Raw genomic sequence first — 16410 nt, 5'->3', positions numbered from 1 at the left:
CTCGTCATGCTGTTTCGGTCCGTTAGAGAGTACAGCTCTAATACATCCATGCAAATCACTCCTCAAATAAAGGCTGAAAAAAGTGTGGTTGTCATGACGCCCATCAGCTGTTCAGTTGAGAAAGGAGTACAGTAGACAGGAGACTGTCAGTCAAATCAAAGCAGCAGGACAATTAAATAACAACTTCATTTAAGCCAGAGGTTCTGATCTGTTTATTTTTTCAGGACTTTGAAAGTTTTGGTTTCTAAATGTTTCTTGAGTTTTAATGTTTTCAATCTCTTGGAAGCCAATAATTCACTTTACAAAACATACTGTGTTGATTGCCACAAACATTTTATCCTCACAACAATTTAACCCATATTTTATTTCATTTTATTTTATTTAAAACAAATACATTTTATTTATTTATTTTATTTTTCATTTTACAAATATAATACAAATAATTTTATTTTTTACATTTTCTTTTATGTTTTTGCTTAATTTTAATATTTATTTGTCATGCATCCTGTCCATGTTGGCATCTGTCTAATTTTACTTGCTTTAATTAACAGATAAATTGTTGAGTTCAATGAGCACATTTAGTTTCCTTTGCTGTCTCCAACAAACAGAACAACTCTCAAACCATTTTTGTCGCATCCCTCCAGTTGAGAACCAGTGATCTATGGGATGCGAGGCGTGACAAGAGTTAATTCCCATCTGCCAACAAGAATTCCCAACAAGTTAGACGGGGTTGTGGACTCTGGATAATGTTGTAAAATAAGTCTCGAGAAGCAGGGGTCTATTTTCCACATGTGTGCTTCACTGCTTTCTGAAGAAGGTGCCTGAAGTCTTCCCATGTGCTCGAGACAAGTCTTGAAATCTTCAATTTCATGCTTGCTTAGTCCACGGAACACAAATATTGATTGGTGTTTATAATTCCCAAATAATTATAGTTATTGTTTATGACCGGAAGAGGACTAAGAAGGACTAGATTTGATTGTTGAAACATCTGTTTTTTTTTTTTTTCAAGGTTTCTTTGAGTTTAGTTAAGCTATTTGTTGTCACAATTGGTTCTCTTGCGTTTGTATGATGTCAAACAGACGCTAAAAGCTTTAGAAGAAAATCACTCTTTCTTGTTACTTACAGTGAGTGTAATCTATTTTTTCCCCTTGTCCTATACCCTTCTCTTTCTTTCTCTTCTGTTCCAGCTGGTTGGTGGTGAGTTTGACCTGGAGATGAACTTCATCATCCAGGATGCAGAGGCCATCATCTGCATGTTGGAGCTGCTGGAACACTGTGAAGTCACATGCCAGGCGGAAATCTGGAGCATGTTTACCGCCATCCTGCGCAAGAGTGTCCGCAACCTGCAGACCAGCACTGAGGTCGGCCTCATTCAGAGGCTATTGCTCAAAATGAGCGCTGTGGATGACATGATCGCAGGTGAGTGGTCTCAATCTGACCCTCTTCCAGAGTTTTGGAATTGGCCTCTTGTGAAAGCCATTTCCCCAAAGCTCTATAAATCGTTCACAAATTGTTTAAACTGCTCTGAAATGAAAGATGTGCAGAATAGTCAGAACAGTCATGATGCTGTCTTTTTTGAGAAAGAGGATTTTGCAGATTGTCACTGAAAAATGACTTAAATATCACTCTTTTCCGAAGACAGCCATATTAACTACTTTTATGGTGCTCTTTTGATGGTATTTTGTTATTTTTGGAGCTTGACAGCTGGGGTCACTATGAACTGCCTTTGTATAAAAAAGATATATGTAAATATACCGTATTGACCCGAATATAAGACCATGTTTTTTTTCTTGGAAATGCATCTGAAAAAACGCGGTTGTCTTATTTTCTGGGTCTAGACTTTGACATGTCAATAATACACCCATAACAATAGGTGGCGCCAAAACGCATAAAACGAGTGTGTCATGAAATATGTAATGTAATGTGTGTTGTAAAGATCGCGAGTGAAAACAAAAGAAAAAGAAAAGCTTACAGCAGCATGATCGTGACTGTCATGTTAGCCTGATGGGAACAAGCTTCCTCTGTAAGTGATTTTAAAACATAAGACAGTGCCCAGATTTGAAGACTACAATAAGATTTCACTTCTACTGATAATACAATTTTGGTAGGCTACTTTGAGATGGATATTTTTTTTCCCAATGTCATTGTTGGTACATTTTACCAGTACTTACCATACTTTCAAAACAAAAATTAAAAAATTTGGTTTTCAAAAAGCCTTTTTCCAAAAGGTACATCTGGAAAAAGGGGGGTCGTCTTATAATCAGGGTCGTCTTATATTCGGGTCAATACGGTACTTTAAAATATCAAATTTTTCGACATAAGTGTGAGTAATAGTTTTTTTGCTATTAATTTCAATTGAACTATAAAAGAATAAGTAATCAAAATGTTTCCATACCATAAACATGCAATATTTTTAAAATAAAAAAGTATTTATTTATTTATTGTATTTTTTTTTCAATTTTTATTTAATTTTAATTTTTAACCTTAAAATAAAAAAGAATACCTTTTTATAATATATTTTATCTTTCTTTCTTTCTTTCTTTCTTTCTTACTTTATTTTATATTTTTAATATTTATTTATTTATGTTACGTTTTAATATTTATTTTTAAATATTTTTATTTCTTCATTTTTGATTTTAAATGTGAGTAAATAATGACTGTTTTAAATTGAACTCCAAAAGTAGCAATCAACAACATTTTCATACCACAAGCATGCATGTTGATCATTGGTTATGAAGTTCACTTGTGTAGTATTTTAGGTTAAGATCTTAGATCAAGCTGCAAAAGCAGATTTATTTGAACCTTATTCCATATTAAATCATGCTTGTTGTTTACTTTTTTGCATTAAAGGTCAAAGACAACGCTCTGCTTTGAACAGCGTGTGTAAGATATGGGCAACGGCTTCCATTTTTTCCAGATTTCCATTTTTTTTAGACGCCTGAGAGCGCTGTGAATCGTTGTGAGTGAAAGAAATGTGGATTAAACCGCAATCTTCTCAGCAGTGGAATTCATCAGGCTTAGGCAGAAGAGAAACCGAGAGAAAAATCTCATTAGTTGCACCGTCTGGTAATGAGATTGAGTGGCAGTTTAGAGCAATATTAAATTTTAGTTACTGTTTATGAATGAAGAAGAATGTTTTTTTATTCATTCCATCTGTAATTCATGGGCAACATGTTCCTGTGTCTGCATACATTAAATGCCATTTTTCACAATCAAAATCCTCTAAGAGGCAGAGGCTGTGAATTGCCTCATAGAAGGTTTCATCAGCAGTCTTGATGAAACTCGAAATTAAAGTGTAAAATGGCATTAATTAGCATAACTTCACATGTTGTCCTTGCAGCACTGAGTGTTTAACCTGAATTGAAAGAGCTGAGTCAACTTGCTGTTAGTGAACCATAGAAGTGGCTATAGGCGTGTGTGTGTGTGTGTGTGTGTGTGTGTGTGTGTGTGTGTATATATATATATATATATATACATATACACAGTCATGGCCAAAAATATCGGCACCCTTGTAATTCTGTCAGAAAATGCAACCCTTCTCTCAGAAAATTGTTGCAGTTGCAAATGTTTTGGTACTCACATGTTTTTTTTTTTTTTTCGCATTGGAACAACACAAAAAACAAAACAGAAGAAAAGTAAAATCTGATACAATTCCACACAGAACCCAAAAAATGCACTGGACAAAATTATTGGCACCCTTAACTTAATATTTGGTAGCACCCCCTTTGGAAAAAAATAGCTGAAATCAATCGCTTCCTGTAACCATGAATGAGTTTCTTACACCTCTCTACTGGAATTTTGGACCACTCTTCTTTTGCAAACTGCTCCAGGACATTCAGATTTGAAGGATGCCTTCTTCAACTGCTGTTTTGAGATCTCTCCACAGGTGTTCTATGGGATTCAGATCTGGACTCATTGCTGGCCGTTTCAGAACTCTCCAGCGCTTTGTTTTTAACCATTTCTGAGTGCTTTTTGAAGTGTGTTTCGGGTCATTGTCCTGCTGGAAGACCCATGACCTCTGGTGGAGACGCAACTTTCAGACACTGGCCACTACGTTCCGCCCCAAAATTCTTTGGTAATCATCAGATTTCATGATACCGTTCACACAGTCAAGGCATCCAGTACCAGAAGCAGCAAAGCAACCCCAAAACATCTTTGAACCTCCACCATGTTTGACTGTAGGGACTGTGTTCTTTTCTTTGAAGGCCTCATTTCTTTTTCTGTAAACAGTGCCATGATGTCCTTTACCAAAAAGCTCTACTTTTGTCTCTGTCCACAGTACGTTCTCCTAGAAGGATTGTGGTTTTGTCGCATAAGTTTTGGCAAACTCCAGTCTTGCTTTTTTATGCCTTTGTGTCAGCAGTGGTGTCCTCCTGGGTCTCCTACCATAGCGTCCGTTTTCATTCAGATGGACATGGATAGTGCGAGCTGACACTGTTGTACCCTGTTTGGAAGTTAATTGGGGTTCTTTATCCACCATTCGAACAATCCTTCGTTGTTAATTTTCATTAATTTTGCTCTTCCGTCCATGTCCAGGGAGGTTAGCTACAGTGCCATGGGCTGTAAACCTCTTGATGATATTGCGCACAGTGGACACAGGAACATTAAGATCTCTGGAGATGGACTTGTAGCCTTGAGATTGTCCATGTTTTTCCACAATTTTTTTCTCTCAAATTCACAGACAACTCTTTACACTTCTTTCTTTTCAACTTTTCTCCATTTTAACTGGTTGCAAGTGTGATTACTATATTGCCCACACCTGTTACTTGCCACAGGTGTGTCTTAATACAAATTACAGGAGCATCACATGCTTGAAAAGCAATTATTTCTTACAATTTTGACAAGGTGTCAATAATTTTGTCCAGTCCATTTTTGAGTTCTGTGTGAAATTTTATCAAGTTTGACTTTTCTTCTTCTTTTGCAGAGCAAATAAAAACAATAAGGATGTGAATACCAAAACATTTGCAACTGGAAATATTTTCTGAGAGAAGTGTTGCATTTTCTGACAGAATTGCAAGGGTGCCGACATTTTTAGCCATGACTGTACATAGTATATATAGGCCTACATATAATATACTTATAAAACGGTTAGTTCCATTCCTTAATTCTGATTGGACAGCAGCTGTGTTTTATTCACGATAAAGCACGGCTGTGACCGCTTCATCCAACGGTTCTGTGTATCACCAAAGTCCCTTTAAGGCAAGTCATGCCACTTGACGGCCATCTTTGAAATGCCTCTTGGGCATGCAAGTGCAGCTCCTATCTCTTTGAATGAGGAAACATCAAATTCTCCAAAACTGGTTGCCAAGCTTACGATTAAGTTTCATATTTGAAATCACCAAGGAAATCTGACAACAACTGTATCAAAAATGTTGTTTATTTTGCCCAAATCGCATTTAAAAAAGCTTATTTTTCAGGCTAGACCCACCAGTGCACAGTCCTAAGTGCACGTCTCAGTAGGCCGACTGTTTCTATAGCAACCGGGACTTCTAACGCAGATGCAGTGACGCGCTGACTTTACCAATTAGCGACTGGCTCTGTGGCTCAGAAGGCGGGGCTTCGTTCGATAGAGCGGTCATATTAAGCGTTGCATTTTTCCCCATTCAAAAGTATGCGAGTGACACGTCTTGGGTCTTATATACGTCTTATATACGTCTATGTATACACACATATTCATCTATCTATCTATCTATCTATCTATCTATCCATCTATCCATCTATCCATCTATCCATCTATCCATCTATCTATCTATCTATATATCTATCTATCTATCTGTCTGTCTGTCTATCTCTCTGTCTGTCTGTCTGTCTGTCAGTCAAAAGTTTGAGTATTTTTCTCTTATGGTTAGCCAGGGCTGCATTTATTTGATTAAAAATACAGTAAAAACAGTAATATTGTGAAATATTATTACAATTTAGATTTAGATTAGTTTAAAAAAATCTATATTTTAAAAAGTGTTTTATTCTTATGATAGCTTTATTTTTAGCAGCCATTACTTCAGCCTTAAGTCTTAATATCTGCCATAATATCTGAATGATAGTTATTATATATAATAATAAAGAAAATAAATAAATATCACACACACATGTATAATATAATAAAATGGATTCCTTTGATGGCAAGGTTTAGCTAGACGTATATATTGTTTAATTTATTATTTAATTAAATTTTAAACATTGTACTGTGTAAATTCCATTTTGATCAGTCTGTTTCATTTAATACTTTTACACTTTAAACAGTTAATTTAAACCTTTTTATGTTTAACTAAGTTATATTGAACAATGCCAGTTCCCCAAGGGCCTGCCGAATTATGCCATCGCATTCAGGAAAGGTGCATTCTGGGGGTCTGTTTGCCACGGTTTGATCCTCTCACACGCCTTACTGTGAAATTGTTATTTTGCACTGTGTTATGATACAATGTCTTGTATATGTTGCACACACACCTGTGCTCCGGGGAATCATACTGTTTACATGCACACTCTGCCCACTTCAGTTAATCCAGATCTAACGTCTCTCTGCTGTCTGTTTTTTTTTTTTTTTTCTCCATGATGCACAGACTTGCTGGTGGATATGCTGGGAGTTCTGGCCAGCTACAGTATCACCGTCAAAGAACTCAAATTGCTCTTCAGCATGCTGAGAGGAGAAGGAGGATTGTGGGTAAGTCACTGAAAATGAGTGAAAACTCATGTAGGGCTCTGGGGCTCCAAGGGGTTGTTAGCTTCACCGCTTTTGGAGATTGTTGAGCCTTTTCAGACCTCTGGAGCAATCAACCGCGGAACAGATCAGGCCTGCCCAGGTATCGATTCACCGTTCTCTCGAGTGAGGGATATTGACAGAACATCGAGTGCTGGCGGACACCACAGTGAGGATGTTGTCACAATAGTTTTCAGTTTTTGGATAGAGTGAAGTACCCCTCTGGAGAAAAATGAGAGACTTGGGCTTTAACTAAATAATTAGTTATGAGACATGAAAATGGAATGTTTTGATTAGCATGTGTTTTCATTTGCTTGCCAAAAGAGGTGAGAATACGACAGATTGGATTGACATCCTTAAATCAGAACTGAATTTAAAGTTCATTTCAGAAGTTCTTGCTGAGAAGGTCCTGTGGGATTTTCATTATGGTGATTTGGTTTTTCCTTAAGTTACTTGTCTTACCTCTCACGTACTTCTGTCTTCCACAGCCAAGACATGCAGTCAAACTGCTCTCAGTTCTCACTCAAATGGCACAGAGACATGGACCAGACACTTTCTTTAACTTTCCTGGCCGAAGTGCAGCTGTGAGTGACCCAATTTTTAGCCTATTTTGCATATTTTTGCATATTTCAGATGTTGTGAAGTTAAATTAAATGTTGTTTTTAAACTGTTATTTTCACAATGTGGTTAACTGATAAATAGCCAGTATTAAATCACTATGACACTTTGAATAAATAAAATGAAAATTAAATTTTAATTGTGTTGGCAAAGCTGAATTTTCAGCAGCCATTATTCCAGTCTTACAATCTTTACTATCAGAAATCATTCTAACATGCTGATTTGGAATAATTAGAAACATTTCTTATTATTATCAGTGTTGAAAAAGTCATGATGCTTAATATTTTTGTGGAAACCATGATACATTTTTCCTGTATTTAATGAATATAAAATTCAAAAGAACAGCATTTATTTTAAGTTTTCACTGCCACTTTTAATCAATTTAATCTGTCCTTGCTGATTAATGTATTCATTTCTTTAAAAAAAACTACTTACCTAAATTTTTGAATGGTAGTGTACATGACATTTATTTTTAGATTTAATAGGGATTACATTTAACTGTGTTTTAAATAAAAAATTTTTTAATAATACTTTAACTTGTTGACAGCAAAAGTAAACTTAAAGTAAAATCAGAGTGTACTTGACTGTACATACAGTATATATAATGTTATTTATTATGTTATCATGTTTTTTATTGTGTTTTATTGTGTTAGTTATCTGTATTTTTTTTGTTTGTTATTTTTTAACCTAATCAAAATAACCCAACTGCAGTATGATTGAGATTAATTGGAATGCACAATGGAACAACGTGATTTTTGAAATTGGTTAAAAACGGAGTTATCCATTTTTGCAAATGAACTCTTCATATATGTGTGTGTGTGTGTGTGTGTGTGTGTGTGTGTGTATGTGTGTATAGACTTATATACTATTTGATTTATTAAATAATAAATTAAAACAGTGTGTATTTATATACGCAGTATATCCAATTTCAACCAACACTGATAAATTGCATTTTTCTAATATTGGTCAATAACTAATATGGCACTTGTTCATTCCTACTTTAATTTCATTATAGAGAAATCCATTTTATATACAGTATATTTGTTTATTTATATTGTATATATGTATATTGGGAACAATAACTTAACTGCATTAATTATTTACATTTTTTGAAGAACTGGATGGATATAAATAAATGTCTAGCATGTTAAAAGATCCGTACATGACATATAAAGTACAGACTCCAAGATATTTTTGCTCTCTGTTTTCTGCCAGGCAATTGCATTGCCTCCTATTGCTAAATGGCCTTATCAGAACGGCTTTACCCTCAACACCTGGTTCCGCATGGATCCTCTGAACAACATCAACGTGGACAAAGACAAACCCTACCTTTACTGGTGACTACATTCACAACCTACACCTTAATGCGGTCATATATAACTTAGTCAACTCTTAAATAAAACTTGCTTAGCAGAAAAGAAAATGACCTTCAGGGCCTGCTTCTGTAAGTAAATTAAACTGAGTGGCTTTGTTTTAGCGTTTAACACAGAGAGAGAGAGTTCTGGCTGCTTTGCCACTTATATAATGAGCTTTGTTAGAGGATTTTGTTTTTTGATGATGTGGTGGATTATGCAAGCATAAAAGGGAATTAGGTCAGATTCTGCTGATTAAACCAATAGGTGTTTGAACCCAGGGCAGGATGTTCTGGAATCACTGGAAAATCTCTGCAGAGGGACACTAGGGTGGAAATAAGACATTAATTTGGGCTTTTAATGTCAGCCAGGCAAAAAGAGCATCATATGTAGAGACTTGTGGGTAATTAGAGCTCAGATCAATAGCGCAGACGCGTGTTTATTGGCCAGGATTCCAGGAGCGAGGGAAAATGGTCCTCAAGGGAGAAGGAGTGAGTGCGTTTTGAGAGAGAGAAAGAAGGACAACATCCATTTTTGAACAGCCTTGGGCTTTTTTTGTAGAGATATTTTAAGGCATTTGCCTCTGATATTAGCTTGAAGTGATTTGTTAGATGGGCTAGATGTTTATCAAAAAAAGCGTTTCTTACATGTTCTTGAGTTCAGTATATTGAGTTCAGTTCCTCCATACATTATGTAGATCCATGCATTGAGAAGCTGCCCTGGACTTTGTGAGAAGGTTACAAAACAGTATTGTTAAAGGCTGCCACGCTAATAACTCTAGCTAGCATTTGAAAGCAAGCGCTGGGTCCTGCTTGCTGTTGTGCTGCCAGATCTGTAGCCTGGAGCTGCCAAGCACAGGACCGCTCACACAAACTCTAAGTTCAATCTGTGCCTGACACAGATTCGGAATAAAAGGAGATGTTCACGAAGAAAAACAGAGTATTGATTCACGCTGAGAATCACACTTATTCTCAGCTCTTAAAGACACAAAAATGGACTCTTGTGTTGTTAGGTTTCTTGTATGTGACTGTTTATACTTCTATTGTGGGGAACGGAGAACACAAAACTGTCTTTGACATTTTTAAATAAGCCTACAGTTAGATATCTTTACTCTCTTCTCTCTTAACTGTCTTGGAACAGAAAACTCGCTAATGCATATCAGGAAACCTACTGTACATACTGTGCTAAAAAAAAACATTGTAGCCTAAGCTGCTTTTCTGGTTTCCAAGTTTAGTCAAAATTGCTGGATTTAAGGTGTTTTTAGGCAATTTTCAGCCAGTGAAGCTGGGAGACCTGCATGACCAGGCTAGCAGACCAGCTTAAACCAGCTAAGACCAGCAAACCACCTTACATTTTTGGTTTAACAAGTTGTTATTAGAAAGCTTAAGAAGAGATTTTCCTTTCCCTGCTGAAGTAGAATATCATAAAGTAGCCTAAGATGGTTTGCTGGTTGTAGCTGGTCTAACATGGCCTTAACTGGTTTAAAATGATCTCCTAGCTTGGTTAAACTGGAATTATTCTGGTTTAAGTCGGAAAGATTGTTCTTACTTTCTGACTAGCCAATGTGTCCAAAATCCCTATTAAAAACCGATCTGGGACCAGTGTTGTGCTATTTACTCAAAAAATTTAATTTATTACTCTTTACTAGTTACTCCAAAAGTAATAATATTATGTTACTTATTACTTTTTGGCAACAGTAATTAGTTACACTAGTTAAATTATTTTTCTGTCACACCCCGCAGAAGCTGTAATTGCGCATCTTCCACACAGAATTATTCTAAAATGTTACTAACAATATATTTCTGTCTCACCGCAGTCAGAAGTTATTACAAACGCTCATTGGTGATTGATAGTGACGGTTAGGTAAAAGTGTTGTATTATTGTTATTATGTAGCTTGAAGTTAATAGTTAGCTATAACCTCTCTGTTACCCATATTCAATTATATTTCATGATGTATTTTATCAAAAGAAATCACATAAGTTCATAAAAAACGGTTTCGTTTTCATAAAAAGATTTTTAATTCTAGTGATACAATTTAAATTATTTTCTCCTGAAAAAAATCAATGTAATGGCAATATTTCCATCTGCTGAATGTAAGCTTTTCCATATTACAAGCTTGCCTGCTGCACTGGTGACTTCATGTGCCTGTGCAAGTCATGAAAATTATGAAAATTATTCAATTGTTGGATTTCAAATCAGCAGGGGTTGAGGTATCAAAAGTAACTAAGTTACGAGCTGTTTTATGGATGTAACTCTAATATTATTTCTAAAAATCTTATTACTAATTAGTTACTGTACACTACTAGTTACTGCAAAAAGTAATATTATTATTATTACTGTAACTAGTTACTGCCCAGCACTGTCTGGGACACTGTTTTAAACTGTGTTTTTTGTTGTTTTTTTGTAGTAGTAGTTTAGGTGGTTTCCCAAGGATAAACTGGGATTCACAGGATCACACGTTAGGCTGGTTTAAGCTTTTTTTCAAACATGAAATGATATAGATGTTTCAAACATGGCACATTCATGTTTTATGAATTGCTGTTAATTATATGTGACCCTGGACCACAAAACCAGTCTTAAGTGTCAATTTTCAGAAATTGAGATTTATACATCACCTGAAAGCTGAATAAATAAGCTTTCCATTGATGTATGGTTTGTTAGGATAGGACAATATTTGGCCGAGATACAACTATTTGAAAATCTGGAATCTGAAGGTGCAAAAAAATCTAAATATTGAGAAAATCGCCTTTAAAGTTGTCCAAATGAAGTTATTAGCAATGCAAATTACAAGTTTTGATACATTTACGGTAAGAAATTTACAAGATATCTTCATGGAACATGATCTTTACTTAATATCCTAATGATTTTTGGCATAAAAGAAAAATTGATAATTTTGACCCATACAATGGATTTTGGCTATTGCTACAAATATACCCCAGCGACTTAAGACTGGTTTTGTGCTCCAGGGTCACATATATATTTACTGATTTCTCAATTTCAGCTTCCGCACAAGTAAAGGCATTGGCTACTCTGCACATTTTGTGGGGAACTGCTTGATTGTGACGTCATTGAAGTCGAAAGGAAAGGGCTTCCAGCACTGCGTGAAATATGACTTTCAGCCTCGCAAGGTAGGCTTTGATTTTTTTCTCTCTTTTCCTACTAGCATCTGTAGTAATCTACTGATTGTGTTGTGAAGGAGTAAGAGTCGAGTGGATCCACTTGTGAATTTTCTTGCTGTGATGCTCAGTGAAAATCACGAAGCTGTGCCGGAGGATGCATGATCCAGTTAACTGGGCTAAATATCATGTTTACAAACTGTTACTGAACCCCAGGACATGAGATAACTGAGGCCATTTTCTGTATTTGTTTTTGTTGTGTTGAATCAAAGGGAAATCTCTTGGAAATCACTGCACAGCTGCTGCAGTTTTGAAACATCTGTCTAATAAATGATTTCCTTGTTTCTACTCAATATTTAATGCTCTTAGCTGGTGTAAGCTTTATAAATGTTAATAGCTCAAACTTGCTCTTTAGAGCCTAAGGGAAAGGGTTTGACAAGGTCTTTCCTAAAATTAAATTTTACAGTTTAATCGCAGTCACGTGGGCGAGTTTGCATATTGTCTGAAACTGTGAGTTGATGATGCAACACAAGATGAAATAAAAATAACTGAAAAAATAGCATGAGCATTTTAGTGGGAGACTGTTTACGTTCACAGAAATGAAATATAATGTTTTCAGCCGATAAAGATAAGCTGATCTGATTCAGACCTCTTGTGGTCCAATAATCATTAAAACTACAGTTTATCATTTTATCGCAGTTTAAGAAGAGAAATACATTTTTATAGTTCATTGGATTAATCAAATTTTCATGCACATGCAAATTAACTTTTTAATTCTTCTGATCTCCAGTGGTTTAGACTCACATAGGGTTTTTATTTCTTTTTCTTTTCTTCTTCCTAATAACAGCTTTGAATTTTTTGATTTAGTGACTTAATATAAGCGATAAGGCTGTGTAGCAACTTTTTTTTAAATACATTTTTTGATGCGGTCTGGTTTTGAGGATGAAAAATGCAGAAAGATTGCAATGGTAGAATGGCAATAGAGCATTATCATAGTTCATGCATATATGTATTTTTCAAAATGTAGCTAAATGGAAGTGTTAGTTATGTTGTTTTAAAACTGAGCTGGAATGAAAGAGAAAAGGATGATTAAAAACAGCTCTGTTGGATGTAACATTGACAGCAGACAGCACGGGAAGAACATGCGTTTTGTCTTGAGTGGTGTGGGCTTCCCTCCAGAGTGTTTTTGAAACACTGCGCCATATCGTGACACTTTCGTGTGGTGGCATATTGACAGAAATGAAATCTGTAATGACCCTTGTCTCCTGCTAAGTAAACCTGCCTTTACTTCCTCACTACTTTGATTTCCTCCCTGCCTCTGTCTGCTTCCTCTCCTTTCCTCTCTTCTCACTCAAGATCCAATGTATTATTTATATCTAAATGCAAATTTTACTGCATTAGACCTTCTGCCTGCTGCCCATGAAAACGGTTTTGGGTTGAAATGTGTGCTTCCAGTTCCAAGAAAGAAAAATACAGCTAAAACCTATAAGAAAAACAAAATCAATATTTTCTGTGATTATCCTGATATCTTAGACTGTTGTAGAATTTGGCCTTGAGTCTGCTATCAAGTAATTCAATTACTGTTTTATACTTTAAATTATATAAATGCAACTTGAAAGTGGCATCTGTCTGTTTACTTTTGAATAACAAACTCAGATAAATCGTTGGCTGTGCAATATAATAAAACCAAAATAAAATGAAAAGGGTTTATTTTGATTTCATGCTGACCTTTTTCCTTCTTTAGTGGTACATGATCAGCATCGTTCACATCTACAACCGCTGGAGGAACAGTGAGATTCGCTGCTACGTCAATGGACAGCTTGTCTCCTATGGCGACATGGCTTGGCACGTCAACACCAACGACGTAAGACCACTTTGCTATCGCTCTCTCAGTCTGTAGCTGTCGGATGTTGTCTCAGAGAAATATCATCACCACTGTGTGCACAGTGTGAAATTAAACTATGAAAGATGCATTGATTTATCACAGTTTCGGAATAAATAAATGACGTTTATTTCTGCCAACATATCAAGCCTATCATGCAGTGCATGCCGCAAAAATCCTTTTCTTAATCAGTATTTTGTCTTTTTTAAGGTATATTTTAGATACGCTTGAATAAATGTTTAAATATGAATAACTATAATTATAAATAGTAAAATTGGTTCTATCTCTATGTGTGTATATATATATATATATATATATATATATATATATATATACTTTATATGCTGGGTAGTAACTGATTACACGTTATCTGGATTATGTAATCAGATCCCAAAATTTAAGTACATGTAATTAGATTATATTACATTTTAAAATACTTTTAATCAGACTACAGTTACTTTTTTATTCATGACACAATTATATACTATTCATTTTATACTATTCATACAATAGCAATAAATTATTCATAATTTATTGATTCTCCCTAATTCATCTTTTTCATCTTTTAAATTGACTTTTCTAAAATAACCTATACATTCAGGAAGTCTTCCAGTTTTGTGGACATTTACACAAAGACCAGTCAGTAGTAAGATGGTTATAATCAATAAGTTGAGAGGCAACACAGCATTTGAACTCTAGATTTACAAAAATCATTTCAGTTTTAAGAAGTGGTTTCTCAACATTTCAGTAATTCAAAAGTAATCTAAAAGTAATCAAAATGTAGTCTTATTAGATTACCTATAATGTAATGGATTATGTTACTAGCTACTATTTTATTTGTAATTTGGAATCAGTTATTGACTATACAAAATATAACAAAATGTAATTATGTTTATATTTGGAGTAAACATGACGACAAATTCTGATTAATAAAATGAAACACTCTAATGTAGAGTCGTCTGTAGAAATACAGACCTTTTTTGCCAGCTCAAACCTTTTATGAGATATTATCTTGAGGCTTCAACGATTGGATTAAAATTCACAGACCTTTGCTTCTGTTTTGTTGTACCTCACTGAAAGCAGTGTAAGATAATTAAAAGGTTGGACCAGCGGTGCTTAACCTCAGATCTCCTGGGTGCCGATTTTGATTAAACTAATAGGCAGGTTTCAGCACAGAATAACATCTCTGTAATGCTACATCTCAATTACGCTGTGAACCATTGCTCGCTTAGTATGAAGTTTGCATACTGACATCCACTATATTTCCACACCAGTGCTCTTTTTTTCCCCCTACTATTCACTTTTGAGAGATTGCTACGAAGAACTCCAAGCTGTTTTCTTCATGTGCTTATCACAGAGCTATGACAAATGTTTCCTTGGCTCATCTGAGACGGCAGACGCCAACCGAGTGTTCTGCGGACAGCTTGGAGCCATCTATGTGTTCAGTGAAGCGCTAAACCCTGCTCAGATATTCGCCATCCATCAACTAGGCCCAGGATACAAGGTATGTATCAGATTTGCCAAAGTGCGTTACATACCAACGCTTCACAGCCACCATTGATCTCCAAGAGATGTTATTCCTTTGTCAGTGACATTTGGTTATTGATTAATGTGCCTTCCAACATGATTTCACCATCGCCCTGAGGAAATAACCACGTTTTGAGATCTAAATCTCTGCTGATTTCTAGCTGGTCATTATTGTCCAGCTACTATGTTACAAAACTGGATTTTCCGGCAGGAAAAATGAGGTGTGAAAAGCGGCATTTACATATTTACTTATTACCAAATGTTTGTTTGATGAACCATAATTCTTCTTGTTGTCGTGCGTTATTGCTTTTACATTGAACAACAGCAAAGTTTCTCAGTTTTGCTTCTTAATGAAGTCTTCCATTGATGAAGTCTGCCTCTGGATAGCTTATAGTCTTTCTTTCCCTTTCATGTTTCTGACCTTTTGTCGCTAATTCTCAAGGTGCTTTTGAAGCGATTTAGTGTTTAATTGCATCCATGGGGTAAACAGAGCAGGTTACTGTTTTTTTTTTTTCTTTTCTTTTTCTTTCTTCCAAGGATGTATCCTTATTAAATATGAAGCTCTGTCATATTAGTAATTAGGACTCGCAGCAATTTTTCAGTCTCATTGTGCAAAGTCTAATTTTCTCTGAAGCACCAGGCTGTGATTAGTGACTCATTATCTAAAACAATAAACCACATGCATGGAACGGATAGCATATGTATGTATCCCAAAAATTACATTACACTGGTTCAAACCCATTGTTTATGAATGATGAGCTTTTTGCTAATTTAATTTCAAATTCTGACACCATCTCTATTGTCTTTGCTCCATTACAGTAGTGTTGTAGTTATGGGTTGTGTAATCTACAAGGACAAGTAAGCTCATAACTGCTTAAACTCATCCTAACAGTTTATTTGCTTATTTTTAGCTTGTGTGTTTTAAACTACCTGGTAGACATTTGCACTGGTTTTTCTCTAATCAGTGTGGGCTGGTCATTTCCCTTTATTAATTGCGCTTCTAGACCTCTGATTCCCACTGCCCCTCACGTCGTCGTGACGGGCAGGTTGGCAGAAATAATGAGCAGTCTGCTACAGGGAGAAAGCAATTACCCACCCCAGATGAACCTGTGAATGGAGTCTCTCGAAATCTGAAAAAGGGCTGTATATTTCAGTGGAGTGCCAGCTATCAGGCTGCCTGTCAGCTCTTCGGGCTGATCTACCTTGTCTAGTAATAGGGC

The 16410-nt window shown here is 35.6% G+C and overlaps 1 protein-coding gene across 10 annotated transcripts in view; it reads left to right on the top strand.

Annotated features, from left to right (window-relative positions):
* Positions 1-16410, top strand: part of nbeab (neurobeachin b) — a 294439-nt gene that overhangs the window by 81770 nt on the left and 196259 nt on the right. For all 10 annotated transcript variants that reach the window (XM_058799707.1, XM_058799708.1, XM_058799697.1 and 7 more), the window contains exons 2-8: positions 1188-1419; positions 6558-6658; positions 7183-7278; positions 8528-8649; positions 11667-11793; positions 13526-13645; positions 15021-15167. In XM_058799707.1, coding sequence (XP_058655690.1) covers positions 1188-1419; positions 6558-6658; positions 7183-7278; positions 8528-8649; positions 11667-11793; positions 13526-13645; positions 15021-15167 — 945 coding nt within the window. The remainder of the gene's footprint in view (positions 1-1187; positions 1420-6557; positions 6659-7182; positions 7279-8527; positions 8650-11666; positions 11794-13525; positions 13646-15020; positions 15168-16410) is intronic.

Source organism: Onychostoma macrolepis, chromosome 15, assembly GCF_012432095.1.
Source record: "Onychostoma macrolepis isolate SWU-2019 chromosome 15, ASM1243209v1, whole genome shotgun sequence".
NCBI classification, from domain to species: Eukaryota; Metazoa; Chordata; class Actinopteri; order Cypriniformes; family Cyprinidae; genus Onychostoma; species Onychostoma macrolepis.
The sequence above is the reverse complement of the archived record's forward strand: the minus strand, read 5'-3'. Positions and strand labels throughout refer to the sequence as shown.